General features: G+C 40.0%; 2 protein-coding genes across 2 annotated transcripts in view; one reads left to right on the forward strand and one right to left on the reverse strand.

The window, feature by feature from the left end:
* abcb10 (ATP-binding cassette, sub-family B (MDR/TAP), member 10) overlaps positions 1 to 20279 on the reverse strand; it is a 38429-nt gene that overhangs the window by 3685 nt on the left and 14465 nt on the right. The window contains exons 14-21 of the mRNA XM_065295958.2: positions 10109 to 10177; positions 8226 to 8336; positions 7485 to 7609; positions 2473 to 2935; positions 1010 to 1210; positions 630 to 832; positions 280 to 414; positions 7 to 153 (exon numbers count right to left, since the gene is read on the reverse strand). Of these exons, the coding sequence (XP_065152030.1) occupies positions 7 to 153; positions 280 to 414; positions 630 to 832; positions 1010 to 1210; positions 2473 to 2935; positions 7485 to 7609; positions 8226 to 8336; positions 10109 to 10177 (1454 nt within the window). The remainder of the gene's footprint in view (positions 1 to 6; positions 154 to 279; positions 415 to 629; positions 833 to 1009; positions 1211 to 2472; positions 2936 to 7484; positions 7610 to 8225; positions 8337 to 10108; positions 10178 to 20279) is intronic.
* LOC135787078 (unhealthy ribosome biogenesis protein 2 homolog) lies at positions 2883 to 20146 on the forward strand. The gene is made up of 11 exons (XM_065296796.2): positions 2883 to 3583; positions 3840 to 3904; positions 4497 to 4640; positions 4806 to 4982; positions 6760 to 10045; positions 10166 to 10326; positions 10777 to 10887; positions 15192 to 15434; positions 16191 to 16287; positions 17244 to 17383; positions 19493 to 20146. The coding sequence occupies exons 3-11, from the start codon at positions 4515 to 4517 to the stop codon at positions 19688 to 19690; spliced, it is 4539 nt and encodes a 1512-aa protein (XP_065152868.1). The 5' UTR covers positions 2883 to 3583; positions 3840 to 3904; positions 4497 to 4514; the 3' UTR covers positions 19691 to 20146.

Raw genomic sequence — 20279 nt, forward strand, 5'->3', positions numbered from 1 at the left:
TCTTACCACTCCATAAAATCCAGCAGAAACCACAGCTTCTTTCTTAGCTAGTTCTAAAACGTGGTCAACCTTTTCTGCATACTTCTGCAACTCTATCAGCTCTTTTCCAAAAGCCCGAACTGTCCGCATGTTGCTGATCCTCTCCTCTGCCAACTAAGAGATGCAGAGAAGCTACAGAGTGAAAAGATGCTTGACTACAGAACAATGACTAAAGCACTCAATGACATATTTTCAACCATTTCCTCATTAAAACATTAGGAAACATAAATGAGTTCCTACTTGCGTGGCCGCTGCCAGTGCATCCTGTGTGCGTCTGGATATGGAGCGGAGAAATCGACCAAAAATTACAGCCATTAAAGCAACAGGAGGAACAATCATCAGCACAAAGGCCGCCAGACTAGGTGACACATATAACTTGAGAAAGAGAAAGTTCAAGAGTTAGCTTAGTCAAAAGTTCATAATGAGGAAGTGCATTCATTTATATATTTATTATTAAACATATTTGTACTGCATCTGCTGTTTTTCAGAAACACTTGAGGAAGCAATGCCTAGACTGTGTTTTTAAATAGAATGTAGAAGAAAAAGGAATTAGATGCTAAAATGGCAAACTATCACAACATCTGGCTCACCATCATGCCAACTCCAGCTCCTGCCTGGGCGAGGGATCGGAGTCCATCAGACAGATTGTCAGTGAGGCAGCGTCCAACGATGGTGGTGTCTGCAGAAAGGCGGTTAATGAGCTCACCAGTTCTGGTCTTATCAAAGAATCCAACCTCCTGCTTCAAAATGGAGGAGAAAAGGGATTCACGCAAGTTTCGTACAATCTGTTGCCCTGTGAAAGTTGTGAGAGATTATTAGAGAAAGGGAGAGAGCACAGTTATAATAACAGATTTGTAAGTGGACTACACCAGACTTAAACATCACTTATATTTTCAATAAATACTCCCTGCTGCACATATATTTACCCTTTAAAATGTATCCTAGGTAGGGTTTTAGGTTGAGACTTCACCTGATATTTGCATGAGGTAGACGCGAGCAGCATTTGCAGCCCCACCACAGAGGAAGACTCCGGTTAGCATGATACAGAGAGAAGTGAGGGAGGCTGTGAAGTCCTCTGTAGGACTGGTGTAGATGGTGTCAATCACTCTTCCCAGAAAAAATGGTGCAGACATGGTGACAGCGCTGGAGACCACCAGAAAACCCACAGCCGCTATGAGGGGTAAACGGAAGTGTAAATACCGGTACTTGGGGGGCAGATAATAAAGGACATTTTTCAACATTATTATCCACCCAGGAATCCAAGTAACATGTAAAAGTAGGTGAGCTACAGGAAAAACCAAGTGAGCTACAGGAGTAACACACTGTAGGAAACTAGCATTTACCATTTTTATGTACAACTGTTTGACATTGTTAGAAATACTATATGATTTAACCCTTATGTGTTGTTGGGGCCATTTTTGGCCATTATTATTTTTTTTTTTTTTGTCTTAATTTGGCCACAACTTTTTCTGTGTTTCAGCAAATGGAATGATTTTTGGTGACAAATCTTATATTTACACATATTTTAAGAAAATGCTTTCAAATAAAAAAAAACCCTCAACAATATACCCTGGGCAAATTTACTACCCTTTTGTGTTGTTAGTGGCCAAAAATGGCCACTAAATTAAACTGCTGTAAAAATGTATCAGATGAATTTTTTTCCACATTTTTTTTGCATAAATCTGTTAATCAACCTCGATGCTGATCAATACTACCAAATGTTTATAAAATTCCATGATTTTAACTCTTTAATTGCCAAGTTTAGAAGTGTTTATAATCTGATGCTGCACAAAAACTAAAAATGCATCAAAGCCAATGTTTTTTACTAATCTTTGGCATGCCCAAGACTGTGAAAAAGGTGAAAAAAATCCAGTCCACAAATATTTTATATATTGAAAATCAGTCATTTTGTGTTTTTCCCCCTCAAATCAGTGACTTCACTTATGAACTTGGCAATTAAAGAGTTAAATCATGAAATGTTTGTTGTTTTGATCTGTACTGAGGTTGATTAACAAATTTATGCAAAAAATTTAAAAAAAATATTAATTCGATACTTTTTTACAGCTGTTTAATTTAATGCCCATTTTTGGCCACTAACAACACAAAAGGGTAGTGAATTGAAACAATGTTTTGAATATGATCTGTAAACCCATAGTTTATGAATAAAGCATTTATTCTGTATCATCAAAGTACCACAACATTATAATAGGAAACTGCAACTTCACCATGGTTATTTATAAGGGTTAGATTAACATTTTGTAAAAGGTTGTTATACTCATATATCCCTCTTATTAAAGGGATAGTTCACCCAAAAATGATACAGGTTTCATACAGGTTTAGAATAACATGAGGATGAGAAAATGATGACAGAATTTTCATTTTTGGGTGAATTATCCCTTTAAATGCTGTATGTATAAGAGCTGTTGGACTTGCCTGACAGTCTCCATCTCTGTGGATGTGCAAGATTCAGCAACTTCTTCACATCTCCTGATGGTACATGCAGTGAGTTTTCTGATGTGTTAACTTTACTGTCCTGATTTTCCACAGTCGTTGAGGTTTGTTTGGAGTCTGTAGATGTGCTATAAAAAGCAATGGTGTGTCTGGAGTGTTTTGCCAAAAAATTGGATGCAAACAACCCTTCGGGTCTGAGACACGGCAGCTGGGATACATTCATTCTTTTATACACAGGCAAAACAACAACATCTGATCCATTCCTGCACACTTGCCTTTTCCACGATATTCGTGAATGGTGAAATCTATCTGGACGACAGCAGGAAATACTACATTGTAGTACTTTCCCAACAGTAAATCTCGGTATTCGCAACATTGTCCCATACATTAAAAAAAACAAAAACAACAGACGTCCAAAAATAAAGTTTACAAGCTTGATTCTCAGCTAATCTTCATCGGTCGACTCTGGTAAGGTCAAACAGTTACTAAATTCAGCAACAGTGTTGTAAAATACTGGAGTGTTTGCAGCTCTGACTGCATGACAGTGTCAAATTCGCGGTCTCTTTAGTAAAACTGGCCTGCTGTAGATCGGACTCGACGGTTAGTTAACATTATCTGTTCGTGACAGTTTTCATATCCAGCTGTTATCTTCACACACGCCCAGCACAGTCACCGGCAGCGCCCTGTCACAAAAACCTGTCGCCCTTTGTTTAGCACAACGTTGTAGGATTGTTTCAGTTACGTTAAAGTATCCAAAGTACTAAAGTATTAAAAAATATATTTAAAAGGTGACCCTGTGATTCCGTGACTTTGGAGGAAGCGAAGCACTACTGTGTACATGCTCACTTATTTTCAGACATGATCAGTCAAACATGCTTAATCGATTGAAGATCATCAGGTGTGTTCGACTTCATTCAGCGCTGCGCAGACCGGTTTATGGAATAAAAGTATCGCGAGAGCAATGCGGTTTTAAAGTCGTTCTCGCGGTATTGTGCTGTAATACTTCGGTAAACCTGCGTAGCGCCGCATAATGCTGAACACACTTAAGATTTCTGTTTACTAAATTTCTGTTCATCATTCAACGCTGTTTCAGGTAATTGATATTTTATATATTTGTTAAAAATACAGGTATTAAACACAGTGGTGTCATTATACAAATATGCCATGTCTAGTTTGCTTGTATTTGGACTGTAAATTGAATAGCTACAATATTCACAAAATTCGTCTATGTCTATATTTACATTATAAAATTCAGCATGGCTATAGATCGCCTATCCTATATACATTTATAAAACGTGCATTACTTCCGCAGTGTCGTTTGATGCTCTCTGTTGATTATTGCTGTCTAGGGTTAAAGTGTGGAGGTTAGAGGTCTCATGAGCTTGCGCAGCGACAACACGTGTGTGATGAGAATGTGAGTATTTTGAAAGTTATTACACCTAAATAAAGCAGATGCTTATTATAATTCATGTTATCACATTGTGCGTTTTATTCGGTAACACCACGCTTTGTGTTAGGCAGCTTAGCTAAGTTAGATTGTTTAAATGACCACGAGTAGAAATGTTGTTTAAATATGCGTTCGTATTTACGGTGTGTTGAAGTTAAGATCAATTCAATATAGTTGACACTACCAAATACTGTAGTATTGTATAACCAAGTGTAGTAATTACTAGTGTATACTATAGTAAGTACTACAGTATGTTATACTCCAGTTTTTGTTCATATCGGGTGAGCATAATTATATTTTTTTATTTTATTGTAGTCCATAATACCCGTTTACACAAATTTACAACTTGCTGAACAATTACACGAATTTATACTTCATGTAATCTGTGGCGAGGCAAATTTGAAAAAGCAGACATGAGGGGTTTATGATGAGTGGCCATCTAGTGGCCATTTCCCTCTTTTCAGATTTTCATGATTTCATACGTTAGTAGTTAACACAAAAGACAGTATTAATATTTGATATTAACAAAGTAGGTGGTGTGTGTTTTTCTTTCCATTAGACAGAGAAATATTTAGATATGGCTGCCATTTACTCTGGCATTCATCTAAAGCTGAAAAACCCTCGCACACCCTGGCCAGACAAACTGAAACTTGCTCGATTTGCATGGATTTCAACTCAGTGCCTTCTTCCTAATAAAGAGCAGGTAATATTTTTTTTACAAGCTTTTTCAGTTTGTTTATAAAAATAACCACATAAAAACTGTATATTATGCATATCTTAAAAATGCTATAATGTTTTACACTGCATGTTCAAACTGTTTTTTGTTTCTCTCATTACTGGAGTTTTTTTTCTGTTTTTCCTATTGAAGGTTCTCTTTGACTGGACCAGTCATGCCCTCACTGGTTTTTACAATAAGAAAGTAGAGGTGCCCCCTGAGGTGGTGGAGGGTTTATGGAGCTACCTAGATGACATCATTCACAGCCGGAAGCTGCATAACGTGCTAAGTCAAGGAAAGACTGTTAGCCTTCGTTTCACCATTGCACAGGTATTCACAAGTCATTCAGGGCCTTTTACACCTGGCCGCTTCATGTGTTTTCTCTCATAGTATAGCTATCTGATTTGTTAAAACTCTTTCATTTATATTCGGCCACATAAATGCGTCTTGGCAAAACAGATATAAATCTGATCTTCTACTCTCGCCCCAAATTACAAATACACAATTCATTACTCCACCGTATAAAACCTAAGACAACGTCTATGCAACAAAAGGCAGCACTTACTGTATGTTGTACTGTATGTTGGGCAGGGGACACGCGTCTCATTTCTCGGCATGAGCTGGAGCGCGCAGTACAGAGCAGCAGGAGAGTGACGGCGTGATAATTTAACATACAGCTCCATGATGGGTAAAGGGGTTAACAAAAGTCTCTCTCAAAGTTTTATTTCTTTGTTTAAAATCCTTCAAGTTTGTCATTGGACTCTTATTGGTTCTAGAAAGCTTTTTAACCCGCTCTCATCGCTCCATAAAGCAATAAGCGTGCCGTCTTGTTTGTTTGTCTCTTTGCCGGCTAACTTCCAGGTGATGTGCTTACATTTTGGAGGAGTTATGCGCTGAAACATGTGGTTTCATTAACCAGATGTATTTACACTTGTCCAGTTTCGTCTGAAAGGCGTTTCAGACCACCTCCTGAAGTGGTTTGAGCGATCTGATTTAAATCTGTCTCGAAAACGCTTTGGAGGGCATTTACACCTGGTCTTTTTACGATCAGATCTGAGCTATCTGATCAGAGAAAACGCATGAAGTGACCAGATGTAAAAAAAAAAAAAAACTCAGAGATGAACAATATTGATTTTTCTTTCTTTCTGTGAAATTCAGGAATTTCGCTATAAAGAATATTGGTAACAACAGATATGATACGTTTTAGTTTTCGCAACATAGATTACATTACATTTTAATTAAATTACCTTCATGCGTTTGGCAGACACTTTTATCCAAAGCGACCTAAAGTGCATTCAAGCTATAAATTGATCAGTATGTGTGTTCCTTGGGGATTGAACCCACAACCTTTGCCTTACTAACATATTGATTTACCTTTTGAGCTTTTTTTGTACAAAAAAAAAACTGAAATACTAGGTTTATAAATGGCAGTAATAGCTGGAAAAGGAAAATATAAAATAAATTTATTCAGAACATCACATCATCATAATGAGAACTTGACAGTAATATAAAAGGAAAACACCACAATATTTTACTATGTTCTTACTTTAACTTAGATTAATTAATACATACCTATCTTTTTTTAATGCGTGCACTTTTTTAATACAACACCTTGTGAATGTGTTAGCATTTAGCCTAGCCCCATTCATTCATATGGCTCCAAACAGGGATGAATTTAGAAGCCACCAAACACTTCCATGTTTTTCCTATTTAAAGACTGTTACACAAGTAGTTACACAAATAAGTATGGTGGCACAAAATAAAACTTTAGTTTGGAGGCATAGGAATGAATGGGGCTAGGCTAAATGCTAACACATTCAAAAAGCGCTGTACAAAGATAAAAAGTGCACGCATTGAAAAAGATAGGTATGTATTCATTCATCTAAGTTCAGGTAAGAACATAGTAAAATATTGAAAAACTGTGGTGTTTTCCTTTAACAGACATTGTGTTTGCAATATAACAGAAAATTAATTCAGTACATCAAAGAACACACATGGTTTAGTTTACAAAGCAATTATTAACATTATATAAATGATATGAAATGTAAGAACAATTTAGCCTTTTTGGTAATGGCTAATTTATCCCATTTGCTTTATATTTTAATAGATGATCAACGAGAGGATTTCTGAATGTACTTCGGGGCTCAGTTCTGTTAGTCTTCACACTGTACTGAACTGTTGCAGTGGCATCTTAACCTCCCCAGTTCTCTCTGTGACTTACACTGCAAACTATGAGCTGTTGGTGGAGCTCCTGGCTCGACTCTGTGGCTTATCTAGCATGCAGCTCAGGCAGCAGAAATGTGAGGAGCCTCTTTCACTCAAAGTCTTTGAAGTTCTTCTCGTTGTTTTCAGCACCTACCTCACCGTTCAGAAACAGCAGGCGAACTCCAACCGAGTGTTTTCACAAGTAACAGCAAAACTCCTTCAGCCTCTTTTGCTACTGAGACACTTACTGAACACGAGGGTGTGGACCGAAAAGGACGACGTTAAGATTCGACAGAACCTAAGCAAGGAAATACGAACCAAAGTAGATGCTGTTCTCCAATCAGCTCTCTTTATCTCAGATCATTTACAGTCTTACAAGGAAGAACTTTTACCATCAGAGGATGAAGCTGGTGCCAGAAAGAGCCATGCAGGCAAGGGTTTGCTTGGCCCTGTCAAAATGATTCTGTCAAAACTGTGCATCCAAGGGGACAGCAATGAGGAACGGGTGTTATTTTATGCTGTTAAGTCAAACTCCCTTCCTCTGCTTTTCAAATTTGCCCTAGATTCGTTTTTTAAAGGGGGAGAGCACAAGCTAGTGGCCTTTCATCTCATGACTAAGCTTGTTACTGCTTTGGGCTTCACAGATGAGCTAGATATTGAGAAGACGTTCAGTGCATCGAACTGGGGACTCACTTTGCTTGCGCTGGAAAACCTCCTGAACTCCTGTTTGGCTGGTGATATATATAATGTGGCTGTAGACAAAATACAACACAAAGAGGTGCAGTTTAATTTCTACAGGAAATTAGCTCGCCTTTTGTTTAACAATGCCCAGGTGAGCATTCCAGCCTGGTATCGCTGTCTCAAATCTCTCCTCACTCTGAATCACCATATCCTGGAGCCAGATTTAGATGAGCTTCTATCAGCTGTGTGGGTTGATGCAGACAACATGGAAATACGTATTAGGAAAGCCAGTGAAGCACTTGTGTCGGCTGTTTTGCAAACTTACGCCAAACTCCGACAGCTGCCGAAGCTTTTCGAGGAGTTGCTTGATGTGATCTGTCGGCCAGCGGCGGATGAACTGAGACCGGCATTGCTGTCCGTTACTATACAGAAATCTCTAAGTCAGTGTCTACTGGACACCCCTCCAAGTCAAAATCTTGAAATCTGTTGGCTGATTTTAAAAAGGATTCAGTCTTATTTGCTTCCCCACATGGGAGAACAAATGCAAGATTTGGCCCTGAAAGTGTTTTCCATGAGTTTGCTGCTTAATGCTGTTTTATTCAGTTTTAAGACCCTGGACAACAGCACCCCAGTGCCAATTGCGAAACAAACACAGAATCTGATGGAGGAGATGCTGAACGTTGTTACAAAGTTGCTGAAACAGTTTGAGGAGAATCTTGTCACAGAAGAAAAAATCCAAGACGTGGCCCTTCTTCTTACTCACACATGGGTGGAGGTAGATACCCTCTTCCAGATACACTGTTTCAGATACACATCACAACATGTCACAACTAGTTTAGTGGAGAGAGCCCTCACCCTGAAAAACATTGAGGATCATGACATAACTCCACTTGGTAAACTACTACAAAAACTCCTTGCGCTTCACAAGCTGAAGATGAACTTGCTCAAATCATCCACTGTAACATCAGATGAAGATTCAACAAACAGAAAACTGTTAGCCCAATTTATTGTAAGCAAGCAGGAATTTTTAGTACAGCTAAACAGCACTGACCAAATCTGGGACCTCCAGCTTTGTAGCATTAACAGCAACACTTACATGCCAGCCCGCTGGTTTCTCATAGCCTCAAACTTTCCATTAATAGTCCCGTATCTCGCACAGAAAGACATTTCGAATTTAGCCGACTTCATGGTTGTGTCTTTGCTTGAGAGCTTTCGTGCCGCTGGAAACAATTTGGAGAACACTGGGGTCTCTCTTTCCTTAATATCCAGACAATTGCTTGAATCACAAGTTCTTTGTGAACTCCCTGGAATGTACTCCGCGTTGATAAAGTGCATCATCAAGGCATTTTTTGCACTGCTTGACCCTTCGCATGTGCACTTGATCAGTCCTTCTTTTTTAAAACCTTGTGCTGAAATGAGTATGGATGTTGAAGATGGAGAAACCAGCGTGACACCTTCTCTAAAGCGTCTGAAAGCAATAAGTGAGGAGATTTTAAACTCCATCAAACTGAGATCTTCAGTACCCCTATCAAAAACGAAGGTAGATAGTTTTCTATCACTGCTTAAAGTCACACGCATCCTGAATGGATATGCGATGACCCCTGAGGATTATTCAGAAGTGTTTCTCTGCTTATTCATGATGACTGTTTGTGTCCAGTGTGATGAAAGTGTAGAGCTGTCAGATGCTATTGGATTACTGAGAGAGCTTTTTAGTGTTATGACCGCTCTCCTAATGGTCACAAATTCAATAACCATCCTTAAAATCATTCATGGTAGCAGTCTCTTAGAGGCAACTATGACATTCCTCTTCACTCGATGCAATGAGGCCTTCCTCAGGGGTGTTGATGGACCCACCTGGTCTTCTCTTCTTCAGTCAGTTCAAGACTTCATTCAAACTCTTATCCAGCTCATCATCGACAGAAAGAGCAGCATGTGCATCAATCTAGAGAAATTTACCTCTTTCATGGTTAAAAGTAACAGCGCTGCGGGGGTCCTGACTGTAGATGCAGAGATATCCAAGGGGGGGCTCTGCATCTTACAGCTCCATCTGGTAACTCTAAGCACGCTTTGCAAAGAATTGATCGTGACACTGGGGAAGAGTAAACAGCTGGATGGTACTCTGACTCATTTATTAGAAATGGCCACATCTGTCATTGAGCCAGCCATTCAGTCTGTACTGATGGGTAAAGGAAGTGGTGTCCTCAGGCAGTCCTTCTCTGTTGAAGTTGTAACTGTCATGCTCAAAAGTGAACTAGGTAGAGTTTGTCACCTGGTTCAGAGGAGACCCGAGGAGGACGGGCTGGTGAAAATATCTCGTATGTCATTCTACAGGAGCTTTTTTCAGCAGATCTTAAAGGAGCTGTTTCCATCGCCGCGTCCAATGGACTTCCTAGTTTCCTCCATTAACTATCTTTGTGCATTTTATACGGCTGCAAAAAAGATCAAAGCTGAAGATCTTGGAGAAATCCATGCTGAGATTTTGAGAAGCATCCATGCATTGCTGTCAGGTGCGTAAAGTGTGTGATCTAGTATAACTATTTTCCAGTTATCTATACTATAAGATGTATCACCTGTTTGAGATGAATGAGCAATGTACTGGAGCTCTGCTTGTTTGATTTGTCTATCAGGGTCTTGGATGTCTGTATCAGAGATGAAGGAGCTTGAGGGAGCAATAAAGGAGCTGCTTGATCAGCTAATGGAGGACTGTACTGAGGAGCAGTTTCATTTGTTACTGATGATACTTAGAGACGGGCTTGTGGTGTCGAAGGTTGAAGAAGGACACCACACTGTAAGACCATTACTGTAGTAGTGTTTCTTACTGCATTTTTATATGTATTAATCTGGAGCTTTACAGAAACATACAAACTTCTATCTTATCTAATTTGTCCACTCCTTTCTGGTAAATAACAATGGTGACTTCAAAGTGTCCCATTGAAGTTGTCAGATCTTAACTGGCCGTATTATATGAACTCCCCATGTTAAGTTTGCACAAGATCAAAAGAGATATTGTATAAAATTGTCATGGTTATTAAACAGATGCAGTAAGAAAGTGTTGTACAGTTAGGGTGTTAATGTAATTCAGCCTGTGGAGTTGTTTATGATGAGATTTATGCCTTTATTCTGCTAAATGAAATCGATTTTGACATGAAAATCAGCAATGATTAAGGCAAATGATTTTACTCTTCTTTCTAAGGGACATATTGACTGATATCTTGTTTTTAAATGATGTCTTTCACAGGAGATTCTGTCGGCTGTGACTCTAACAAAGCTACTCGCATGCTGTCTGTTTCCAGAGCATTGCTCAAAGGCGTTTTGGCTCATCACTCCACAATTCATATCTATTCTCATTGTAAGTATTTTAGTAACTTCCAATTTATGCATTGACCATTTGCGCACTATTTTGCCCATTAGCACATTAAACTGCCCATCTGCCATTTATGCCTCTGAGGGCCCCTGGGGGCCCCAAGTTTTGTTGCCCACTGACAGTATATTTCACCCACAGCCAACTTATGCATTGACCATTTGCCCACTATTTTGCCCATTAGCACATTAAACTGCCCATCTGCCATATATGGCTCTGAGGGCCCCTGGGGGCCAAATGACCTAGAGGGCGCCAAGCTCTGGGGGGCCCGAGTGCCAACGTATTACAGGCCCAATTACTTTGTCTGCAATTGAGGAAAACAACTTTTGGCCCCTGGGCTTGGCCCCCTTGGGGCCCCAAGTTATGTTGCCCACTGACAGTTTATTTTGCCCACTGCCAAATTATGTATTGACCATTAGCCCACTTTTCTGCCCATTAGCACATTAAACTGCCCATCTGCCATTTATGGCTCTGAGGGCCCCTGGGGGCCCCAAGTTATGTTGCCCACTGACAGTTTGTTTCACCCACAGCCAACTTATGCATTGACCATTTGCCCACTATTTTGCCCATTAGCACATTAAACTGCCCATCTGCCATTTATGCCTCTGAGGGCCCCTGGGGGCCCCAAGTTTTGTTGCCCACTGACAGTATATTTCACCCACAGCCAACTTATGCATTGACCATTTGCCCACTATTTTGCCCATTAGCACATTAAACTGCCCATCTGCCATTTATGGCTCTGAGGGCCCCTGGGGGCCAAATGACCTAGAGGGCCCCAAGCTCTGGGGGCCCCAAGTGCCAAAGTATTCCAGCCCAACTGGCTGCCCAATTACTTTGTCTGCAATTGAGGAAAACAACTTTTGGCCCCTGGGCTTGGCCCCCTTGGGGCCCCAAGTTATGTTGCCCACTGACAGGTATTTTGCCCACTGCCAACTTATGTATTGACCATTAGCCCACTTTTCTGCCCACTAGCACATTAAACTGCCCATCTGCCATTTATGGCTCTGAGGGCCCCTGGGCCCCAAGTTATGTTGCCCACTGACAGTTTGTTTCACCCACAGCCAACTTATGCATTGACCATTTGCCCACTATTTTGCCCATTAGCACATTAAACTGCCCATCTGTCATTTATGCCTCTATGGGCCCCTGGGGGCCAAATGACCCAGAGGGTCCAGGCTCAGGGGGCCCTAAGTGCCAAAGTATTGTCTGCCATTGAGGAAAAGAACTTCTGGCATCTGGGCTTGGCCCCCTTGGGGCCCCAAGTTATGTTGCCCGCTGACAGTTTATTTCACCCACAGCCAATTTATGCATTGACCATTTGCCCACTATTTTGAGCATTAGCACATTAAACTGCCCATCTGCCATTTATGCCTCTATGGGCCCCTGGGGGCCAAATGACCCAGAGGGCTCCAGGCTCTGGGGGCCCAAAGTGCCAAAGTATTGTCTGCCATTGAGGAAAACAACTTTTGGCATCTCAGCTTGGCCCCCTTGGGGCCCCAAGTTATGTTGCCCACTGACAGTTTATTTTACCCACAGCCAACTTATGCATTGACCATTTGCCCACTATTTTGCCCATTAGCACATTAAACTGCCCATCTGCCATTTATGCCTCTGAGGGCCCCTGGGGGCCCCAAGTTTTGTTGCCCACTGAGAGTTTATTTCACCCACTTCCAATTTATGCATTGACCATTTGCCCACTATTTTGCCCATTAGCACATTAAACTGCCCATCTGCCATTTATGCCTCTATGGGCCCCTGGGGGCCAAATGACCCAGAGGGTCCAGGCTCTGGGGGCCCCAAATGCCAAATTATTGTCTGCCATTGAGGAAAAGAACTTCTGGCCTCTGGGTTTGGCCCCCTTGGGGCCCCAAGTAATGTTGCCCACTGAGAGTTTATTTCACCCACTTCCAATTTATGCATTGACCATTTGCCCACTATTTTGCCCATTAGCACATTAAACTGCCCATCTGCCATTTATGCCTCTGAGGGCCCCTGGGGGCCCCACGTTTTGTTGCCCACTGACAGTATATTTCACCCACAGCCAACTTATGCATTGACCATTTGCCCACTATTTTGCCCATTAGCACATTAAACTGCCCATCTGCCATATATGGCTCTGAGGGCCCCTGGGGGCCAAATGACCTAGAGGGCCCCAAGCTCTGGGGGCCCCAAGTGCCAACGTATTCCAGGCCCACTGGCTGCTTAATTACTTTGTCTGCAATTGAGGAAAACAACTTTTGGCCCCTGGGCTTGGCCCCCTTGGGGCCCCAAGTTATGTTGCCCACTTACAGTTTATTTTGCCCACTGCCAACTTATGTATTGACCATTAGCCCACTTTTCTGCCCACTAGCACATTAAACTGCCCATATGCCATTTATGGCTCTGAGGACCCCTGGGGGCCAAATGACCTAGAGGGCCCCAAGCTCTGGGGGCCCCAAGTGCCAAAGTATTCCAGGCCCACTGGCTGCCCAATTACTTTGTCTGCAATTGAGGAAAACAACTTTTGGCCCCTGGGCTTGGCCCCCTTGGGGCCCCAAGTTATGTTGCCCACTGACAGTTTATTTTACCCACAGCCAACTTATGCATTGACCATTTGCCCACTATTTTGCCCATTAGCACATTAAACTGCCCATCTGCCATTTATGGCTCTGAGGGCCCCTGGGGGCCAAATGACCTAGAGGGCCCCAAGCTCTGGGGGCCCCAAGTGCCAAAGTATTCCAGGCCCACTGGCTGCCCAATTACTTTGTCTGCAATTGAGGAAAACAACTTTTGGCCCCTGCGCTTGGCCCCCTTGGGGCCCCAAGTTATGTTGCCCACTGACAGTTTATTTTGCCCACTGCCAACTTATGTATTGACCATTTGCCCACTATTTTGCCCATTAGCACATTAAACTGCCCATCTGCCATTTATGTCTCTATGGGCCCCTGGGGGCCAAATGACCCAGAGGGTCCAGGCTCTGGGGGCCCCAAGTGCCAAATTATTGTCTGCCCTTGAGGAAAAGAACTTCTGGCCTCTGGGCTTGGCCCCCTTGGGGCCCCAAGTAATGTTGTCCACTGAGAGTTTATTTCACCCACTTCCAATTTATGCATTGACCATTTGACCACTATTTTGCCCATTTGCACATTAAACTGCCCATCTGCCATTTATGGCTCTGAGGGCCCCTGGGGGCCAAATGACCTAGAGGGCCCCAAGCTCTGGGGGCCCCAAGTGCCAAAGTATTCCAGGCCCACTGGCTGCCCAATTACTTTGTCTGCAATTGAGGAAAACAACTTTTGGCCCCTGCGCTTGGCCCCCTTGGGGCCCCAAGTTATGTTGCCCACTGACAGTTTATTTTGCCCACTGCCAACTTATGTATTGACCATTAGCCCACTATTTTGCCCATTAGCACATTAAACTGCCCATCTGCCATCTGCCTTCAATTTGTTTTTCATTAGATTTTCTTGTCATTGTGATTGAGATTAATTACTCATGCATTTTTGTTTGTACTAAAGTGTTGCATGACTCATGATTCACTCCTCCCGCAGCTCGTAACTCCTTTTTCTGAATTTTTTCGTATGTTATCGGAAAGAATTGTTAAAGCTGATCTGTCTTTTATAAATCTGATAAAACTAAAGACTCTTCTGAGATATTAAGGATGTAGTACTACGTTATAGGTAACCTAATCCAGATTAACATCATTCTTCCCTGATAAAGTCCTTCCTTCCCTAAAAAAGTGAAAATTCTCTCGTAATTTACTAACTCTTGTGTCATGGACTTTCTTCTTTGCCTGAACACAGACTAAGCTTTTTTATCAAATTATCTTTAAGAATATCCACTTTCACACACATCTATTGTTTCTTTTCAGTAGACATTTATTAACCCACTGGAGTAGGATTACTTGTGATGATGAATTGCTATTAATAATGAATGTTCAGCATGTTAAATCCTGTAATATAAAATTATTCCTTTTTGTTCTACTATGAAAAAGTCATATACATCTGTGAGAATTTTAATTTTTGAGTAAAGTTTTCCTTTAAAGGTCCAGTGTGGGTTTTTAGCGGCATCTAGTGGTTAGAATGCAAATTGCAATTTGCAACCATCCTCAATTTTTGAGATGCTTCAATCTCTTAACAATTAATTATGCAAGGTCTTTATACATCACTAATAATATAGTTATGTGTATTATATTGCATTTCTGTCAAGAAGTCCTTCTAAATCTCCCACATTGCATCTTAAACACTATCCATTTGATAGTCACGAACCAGAGCAAATCCGAACATTCCCAGTGAATTTCACAATCTGTCTGTTTTCAGTTTGTAATAAAGGAGTCCAGCAAGCAACCTCTTCTAACCCGTGCACTGACGATACCAACCCTGGAGGCTTTGACCGTCCTGCTCCGTCAGGGTGAAACAAAACTCTCAAATCCACACCATGTTGTTATGGTGCTGGGTGCTGTGCAGTTTGTGCCTCTTGACAGCCATTCAATGGAAGAGTACCATGCTGCTTTTGAGGCCATCCATGAAGTCTTATTTGCAGTTATCTTGTGCTACCCTCAGGTGAGTGCCTAGCGACTTTTAGAGCAGAGCAACACCATGGGTATGGGTTTAATTCCCAGAATACAAAAATATAGATCTATATATACCTTGAATGTGATGTTAGCTGCTTTACATCAAGCGTCTGCAAAATTAATAGATTTTAAGAAGTACTGTAGCTTAACCTTGATAAGACCAAGTAATGTGACTCTTACAAGTTGTATTTTATATGTATAGATTAATTTGATTCAGGGAATCACCCAAAGGCTGTGGATGTAAAAACTGTGCCAGCTGCCGCTATCGTTTTAAAAAAGTGGGTTTCTTACATCCGTTTATCAGCTTAAGTAGCTTTACAAAAATGTTTCAATAATGTGGCTTTGAGGGTTTCATTTCAAAAACACTCCCAAAATACTGTGCTGGATGAAATAAGAATCTCATGGACACTGAGTAGCTGGACCTTGGGTAGCCGTAATAATTAAATAAATTTGAAGGAGCAGGAAATCAGGTCAACGGGCCTGAGTGAATGTCATGGTAAATGAGTTACATTCTTCCAATAAGAAACTAGTTTTCAGATAAGCTTTTGGGTTTGATGTATATGAGCATTTGTTAGAAATTAAATTCGAAGTATGGGTCGTAATATTTCTAGCTCATTGATAGATGTTTTAAATCATGTTTGTGTTGTGAAAATGAGTCTGAGATTTCTCAGCGGTTCAAGAATCATTAGATTTGACACTAAACTCAGCTGTGCACCAGTTTTACAAATGTCAAACATGTTTGCAGGTGATGCTGAAGGCTTTTCCCATCTTCCTGAATTGCTTTTATCGCCTGGTTTCTTCGGTCATGCATGAAGGCAGACAGAAGGGAGAGACTGACAGAGGTAAGCACGCTCGTCGTATGATATTTTTAAAAGCCATTTCAGATGAGTTTCTACATTCTTCTTTGGTTAGTACCAGAAACAGTTGATTTTAAAAATGTCATTCAGCCCCCATTGTTTAAATCAGTAATTAAAATTTAATGTGCCTTTCAAGTTGTTGTTGTTATTATTATTATACTGTATAAATGTCAGGGTGATATTTCTTCTTGATGTTAATCTTCTTGTCATCACTTTCTAACATCATCTTCAAGCAAACTCATATAAAAAAAACAGATTTAGCTTCAAAGACACCCTTTGTCTGCTACTTTTGTCTGGCAAGCTATTACAGCATATTTGCTGCTTTAATGAAAAAAAGTGTCATATTCTCAACCAATAATCATTGCGTATCAATGGAGCAAGTTGCCCTGACATCATCTCAAATAAAAATGTTATTTGAGGTATGATTTGTCAAACACCTTTCTCAGCTGTGCTCAGAGAGATGGTTGCAGTCTGTGGTTTTGTGGATTTGAATTTCAAAAGCAAAGTGAATTTTTTTTTTAAGCACGATGGGAAAGGGAGGCTTGAGTTTGATCCTTAAGCTGGGGCTCAACACACTTTTTTTGGAATGAAAACATATCCCTGCAGGATTGAGATCTCTTTTCCAAACTTAGAAATGAAAGCCACATTTTTATTGCACTGTTGCATTGTGTCTTTATTTCTGAGATTTAAATTAAAACCCAGTCCGATCCTAATGTTATCCGAAGGAACATTACCCTTTAAATTCTTTGAGTTTCACTTTTAATGTGAGGTGTTAGATCATCTTACTGTTACGTACATAAAGCATGAGTTTGATGGCATGAACAATCCCTCTCACTGCTATATAAAGTAGTTATATTACCAAGATTCGTATTCATATTTTAAATAGTCATACATGAAACATTTATTTACCAGTACATTTACATGAGCGGTTCTTCTTCCAGCCTGTGAGAAAGACAAAGAATATCTCCTGAAGTGTGCCATGCTGGTGGAGAGGATGTACACTCACATTGGCAGTGTTGCTGAAGATTTTACAGTCATGTCTTCATTTATGGTGGCACAGTATGTCAGTGCTCTACAAAGGGTAAGATCATGTTAAACACTGTCCATTAAAGTAGAGCATGTGGCTGGTACATTTCTATAGATATGAAAATAAGTGCATCTTGCATGTTTTCTTGTACATGAGCTTTTTTATTAGGCTTTTATGTGTAGTAATTTCACTTTAATGGCAATAAAAATGCTTATCAGTAAGCATTTTTCTATTTTTTTAAATTACTTAGTAATTGAAATGCCTTATTTTCACAAATGTCACTTTAGTCATTTCATTGGTATTTAACAATTGTGACTGTCTTTTGCTGCAAAACCCCCTAAGTGCATACAAGCTTTTTTGCAAAAATCTCCACTTTAAGAAAAGTCTCTAGTCAATTTTCACTTTTTTTCTGAATAAAGGTAAAAGTTCAAAACTTGGTTAATATCCATTGATCTATATAAATGACTGGACTTTGCAAAAGAACGATAACATAACAGCGAGAAGTGAAGCCACCATAAGAGTTGCAGCGGCTGGCAGAGGGTGTCATTGACTTACACTCAAAATCAGGATCTAAATTCATCCGGTTTACAGCATATCAGTCACACAAGATTATTTTTTAGGATATGTGTACGACGTACTACGTGAATCATTTGTTACTTCTGATGTTATTTGCAGTGTTAACCTTCTGGATTCTGAGTCATGGGGAAAGCTAAATAATTTTCAAAGGATCTGCGGGAAAATGTTGTTGAACTTTATAAAACAGGAAAGGGATATAAAAACATATTTAAGTATTTGAGAATACCAATTAGCAATGTTCAAACTGTAATTAAGAAGTCGAAAATGAGGGGTTCTCTGTTGAAACCACAGCCACAACTGCCAGAAAAATTGTTCAGGATGCAAAGAAAAACCCACAGATAACTTCAGGTGAAATACAGGACTCTCTGAAAACATATGGTGTGGCTGGTTCAAGATGCACAATAAGGAGGCACTTAAAGAAATATTGGCATGGTCCAGTTGCCAGAAGAAAGCCATTACTATGCTAATTCCACAAGTGGAGTGATGAGACCACAATTTAACATTTTGGCCACAACCATTAACGCTACATTTGTAGGGGAGTCAACAAGGCCTATGATGAAAGGTACACCATTCCTAATTTGAAACGTGGACGGGGAACGTTGATGTTTTGGGGATGTGTGAGCTACAAAGGCACAGGATATTTGGTTAAAGTTGATAGCAATAGGAAAATTTGCATTCATCAGCCCTGAAGCTGCGCATGGGACGTACTTGGACATTCATTCCAACATGACAATGATCCAAAACACAAGGCCAAGTCGACCTGTCATTGGCTACAGCAGAAAAAAGTAAAGGTTCTAAACTTTGAGCTTTATAATTTTGCGGGTATTATTTATGCTCCAACAGCAACACACTAACTAAAGTATGAAAAATGGGATTAGGAAAATGTGACCAAAATGTTTTGACATACCAATGTACATTGGAGCATCATGTGCAATCCAGTCATTTATAGACCAATGTTAATATCCTAATATATTTGGCAAACCTCCTATAACCATAAAAAAACTCTCGCAGCTTGAGAATTGAAATCCAATTTTTGCGCGCCGTTCATCCAGTTCTTCGGCCGTGCAATTGGAGGACTTTGCTGAAAAAAATTTGTGGCAGTATTACAGAATGGCCTGAGGCCAGGATTAAGCAGCTTTGAAGCGAAAGTATTTGATGAACATATAATATGTGCCGTATAATAGCATTCTGTCAATATTATTATCTCATTTTTGATGGAGATGGCATTTAGTGTCTCTTACATCTGAGCTTTTCTTGTGTTCCCTGTAATTGTTTGTTCTGGTCTGGTGGAAGTGCCTCTTTGAAGTTAGTTTTGTCGATTGGGACTCGAATAACTAAATCTGTTTGAAGAATCTTCCCACAGTGTATGATTTTAGGTCGTCCACTGGGTTTTGTCCTGTCATACACTTGTGGACATAACACCTTTTAATTGGAGACTAAATAAGAACAGACAAAATCAGAGCTTTGTATGCACTTTTCAAATAAAACAATAAAGCAACACACATTACTCAAGAAAATTAGAGAGATGATTGCTTAATAATTCCCATCATTGTAAATCTTAACTACAGTTTTCTGTATTATTCTTAGGTGACACTTCAGCCAGAAATCAAGGCACATCTGACAGAGGGAATATATTGTGTACTGGACCGCTGCGTTGAACAGGACATAAAATTTTTGAACACCACACTTCAAATGGGAGTTAAGGAAGTGTTCAGTGAACTGTACAGTAGCTACACACACTATCATAAATCTCAAAGGCAAGGGGAAGAAAAGTATACTGTCTGATGTACATTTATATGTAGAAGTGTATCCTCAGCCTCAAACTATCTGTGTAAATAGTTTTTACTTTCACTTGAATGTACTATGTGAAAGGAATGACAAGCTGGCATTTGTACTTTTGTAGTCAAACCTATTTTTACAAATGTTTGAAAAAAGAAATGATGCACCGCTTCCAAAGAAAAATATAGTACATGAACAAAACTGTAAAGTGGTCATAAATTCATTCAATGTTACTAGCTGTTTAAGTTTCATTTTAAAGAAGATAAAGGTTGAAATGTAAAGAAGATATTTTGTGTAATTATTTTGATTCTTTTTCTTATCCCATGAGACAACTATAATGCTTGCAACCCTGAACAAAAATTAAACATTTATCATAAATCACTTACCCCTTTGTCGTTCTTAACCACCAAGTCCTTTGATTATACCCTCAATGTCGCCCTTACCCAATAAAACAAATTAAAGCAAAAAATGTATTAATTGTAAACTCTATGTATGTTTTGATAATCGTTCTGATTCTGATCTTTAACAGAATAAAGATAGGACGAAACGATTTTCCCATTTTGTTTGAAAGTAGAGGGTCTGTTCTTTCATTTGA

This window comes from Paramisgurnus dabryanus, chromosome 20 (assembly GCF_030506205.2).
Source record: "Paramisgurnus dabryanus chromosome 20, PD_genome_1.1, whole genome shotgun sequence".
NCBI classification, from domain to species: Eukaryota; Metazoa; Chordata; class Actinopteri; order Cypriniformes; family Cobitidae; genus Paramisgurnus; species Paramisgurnus dabryanus.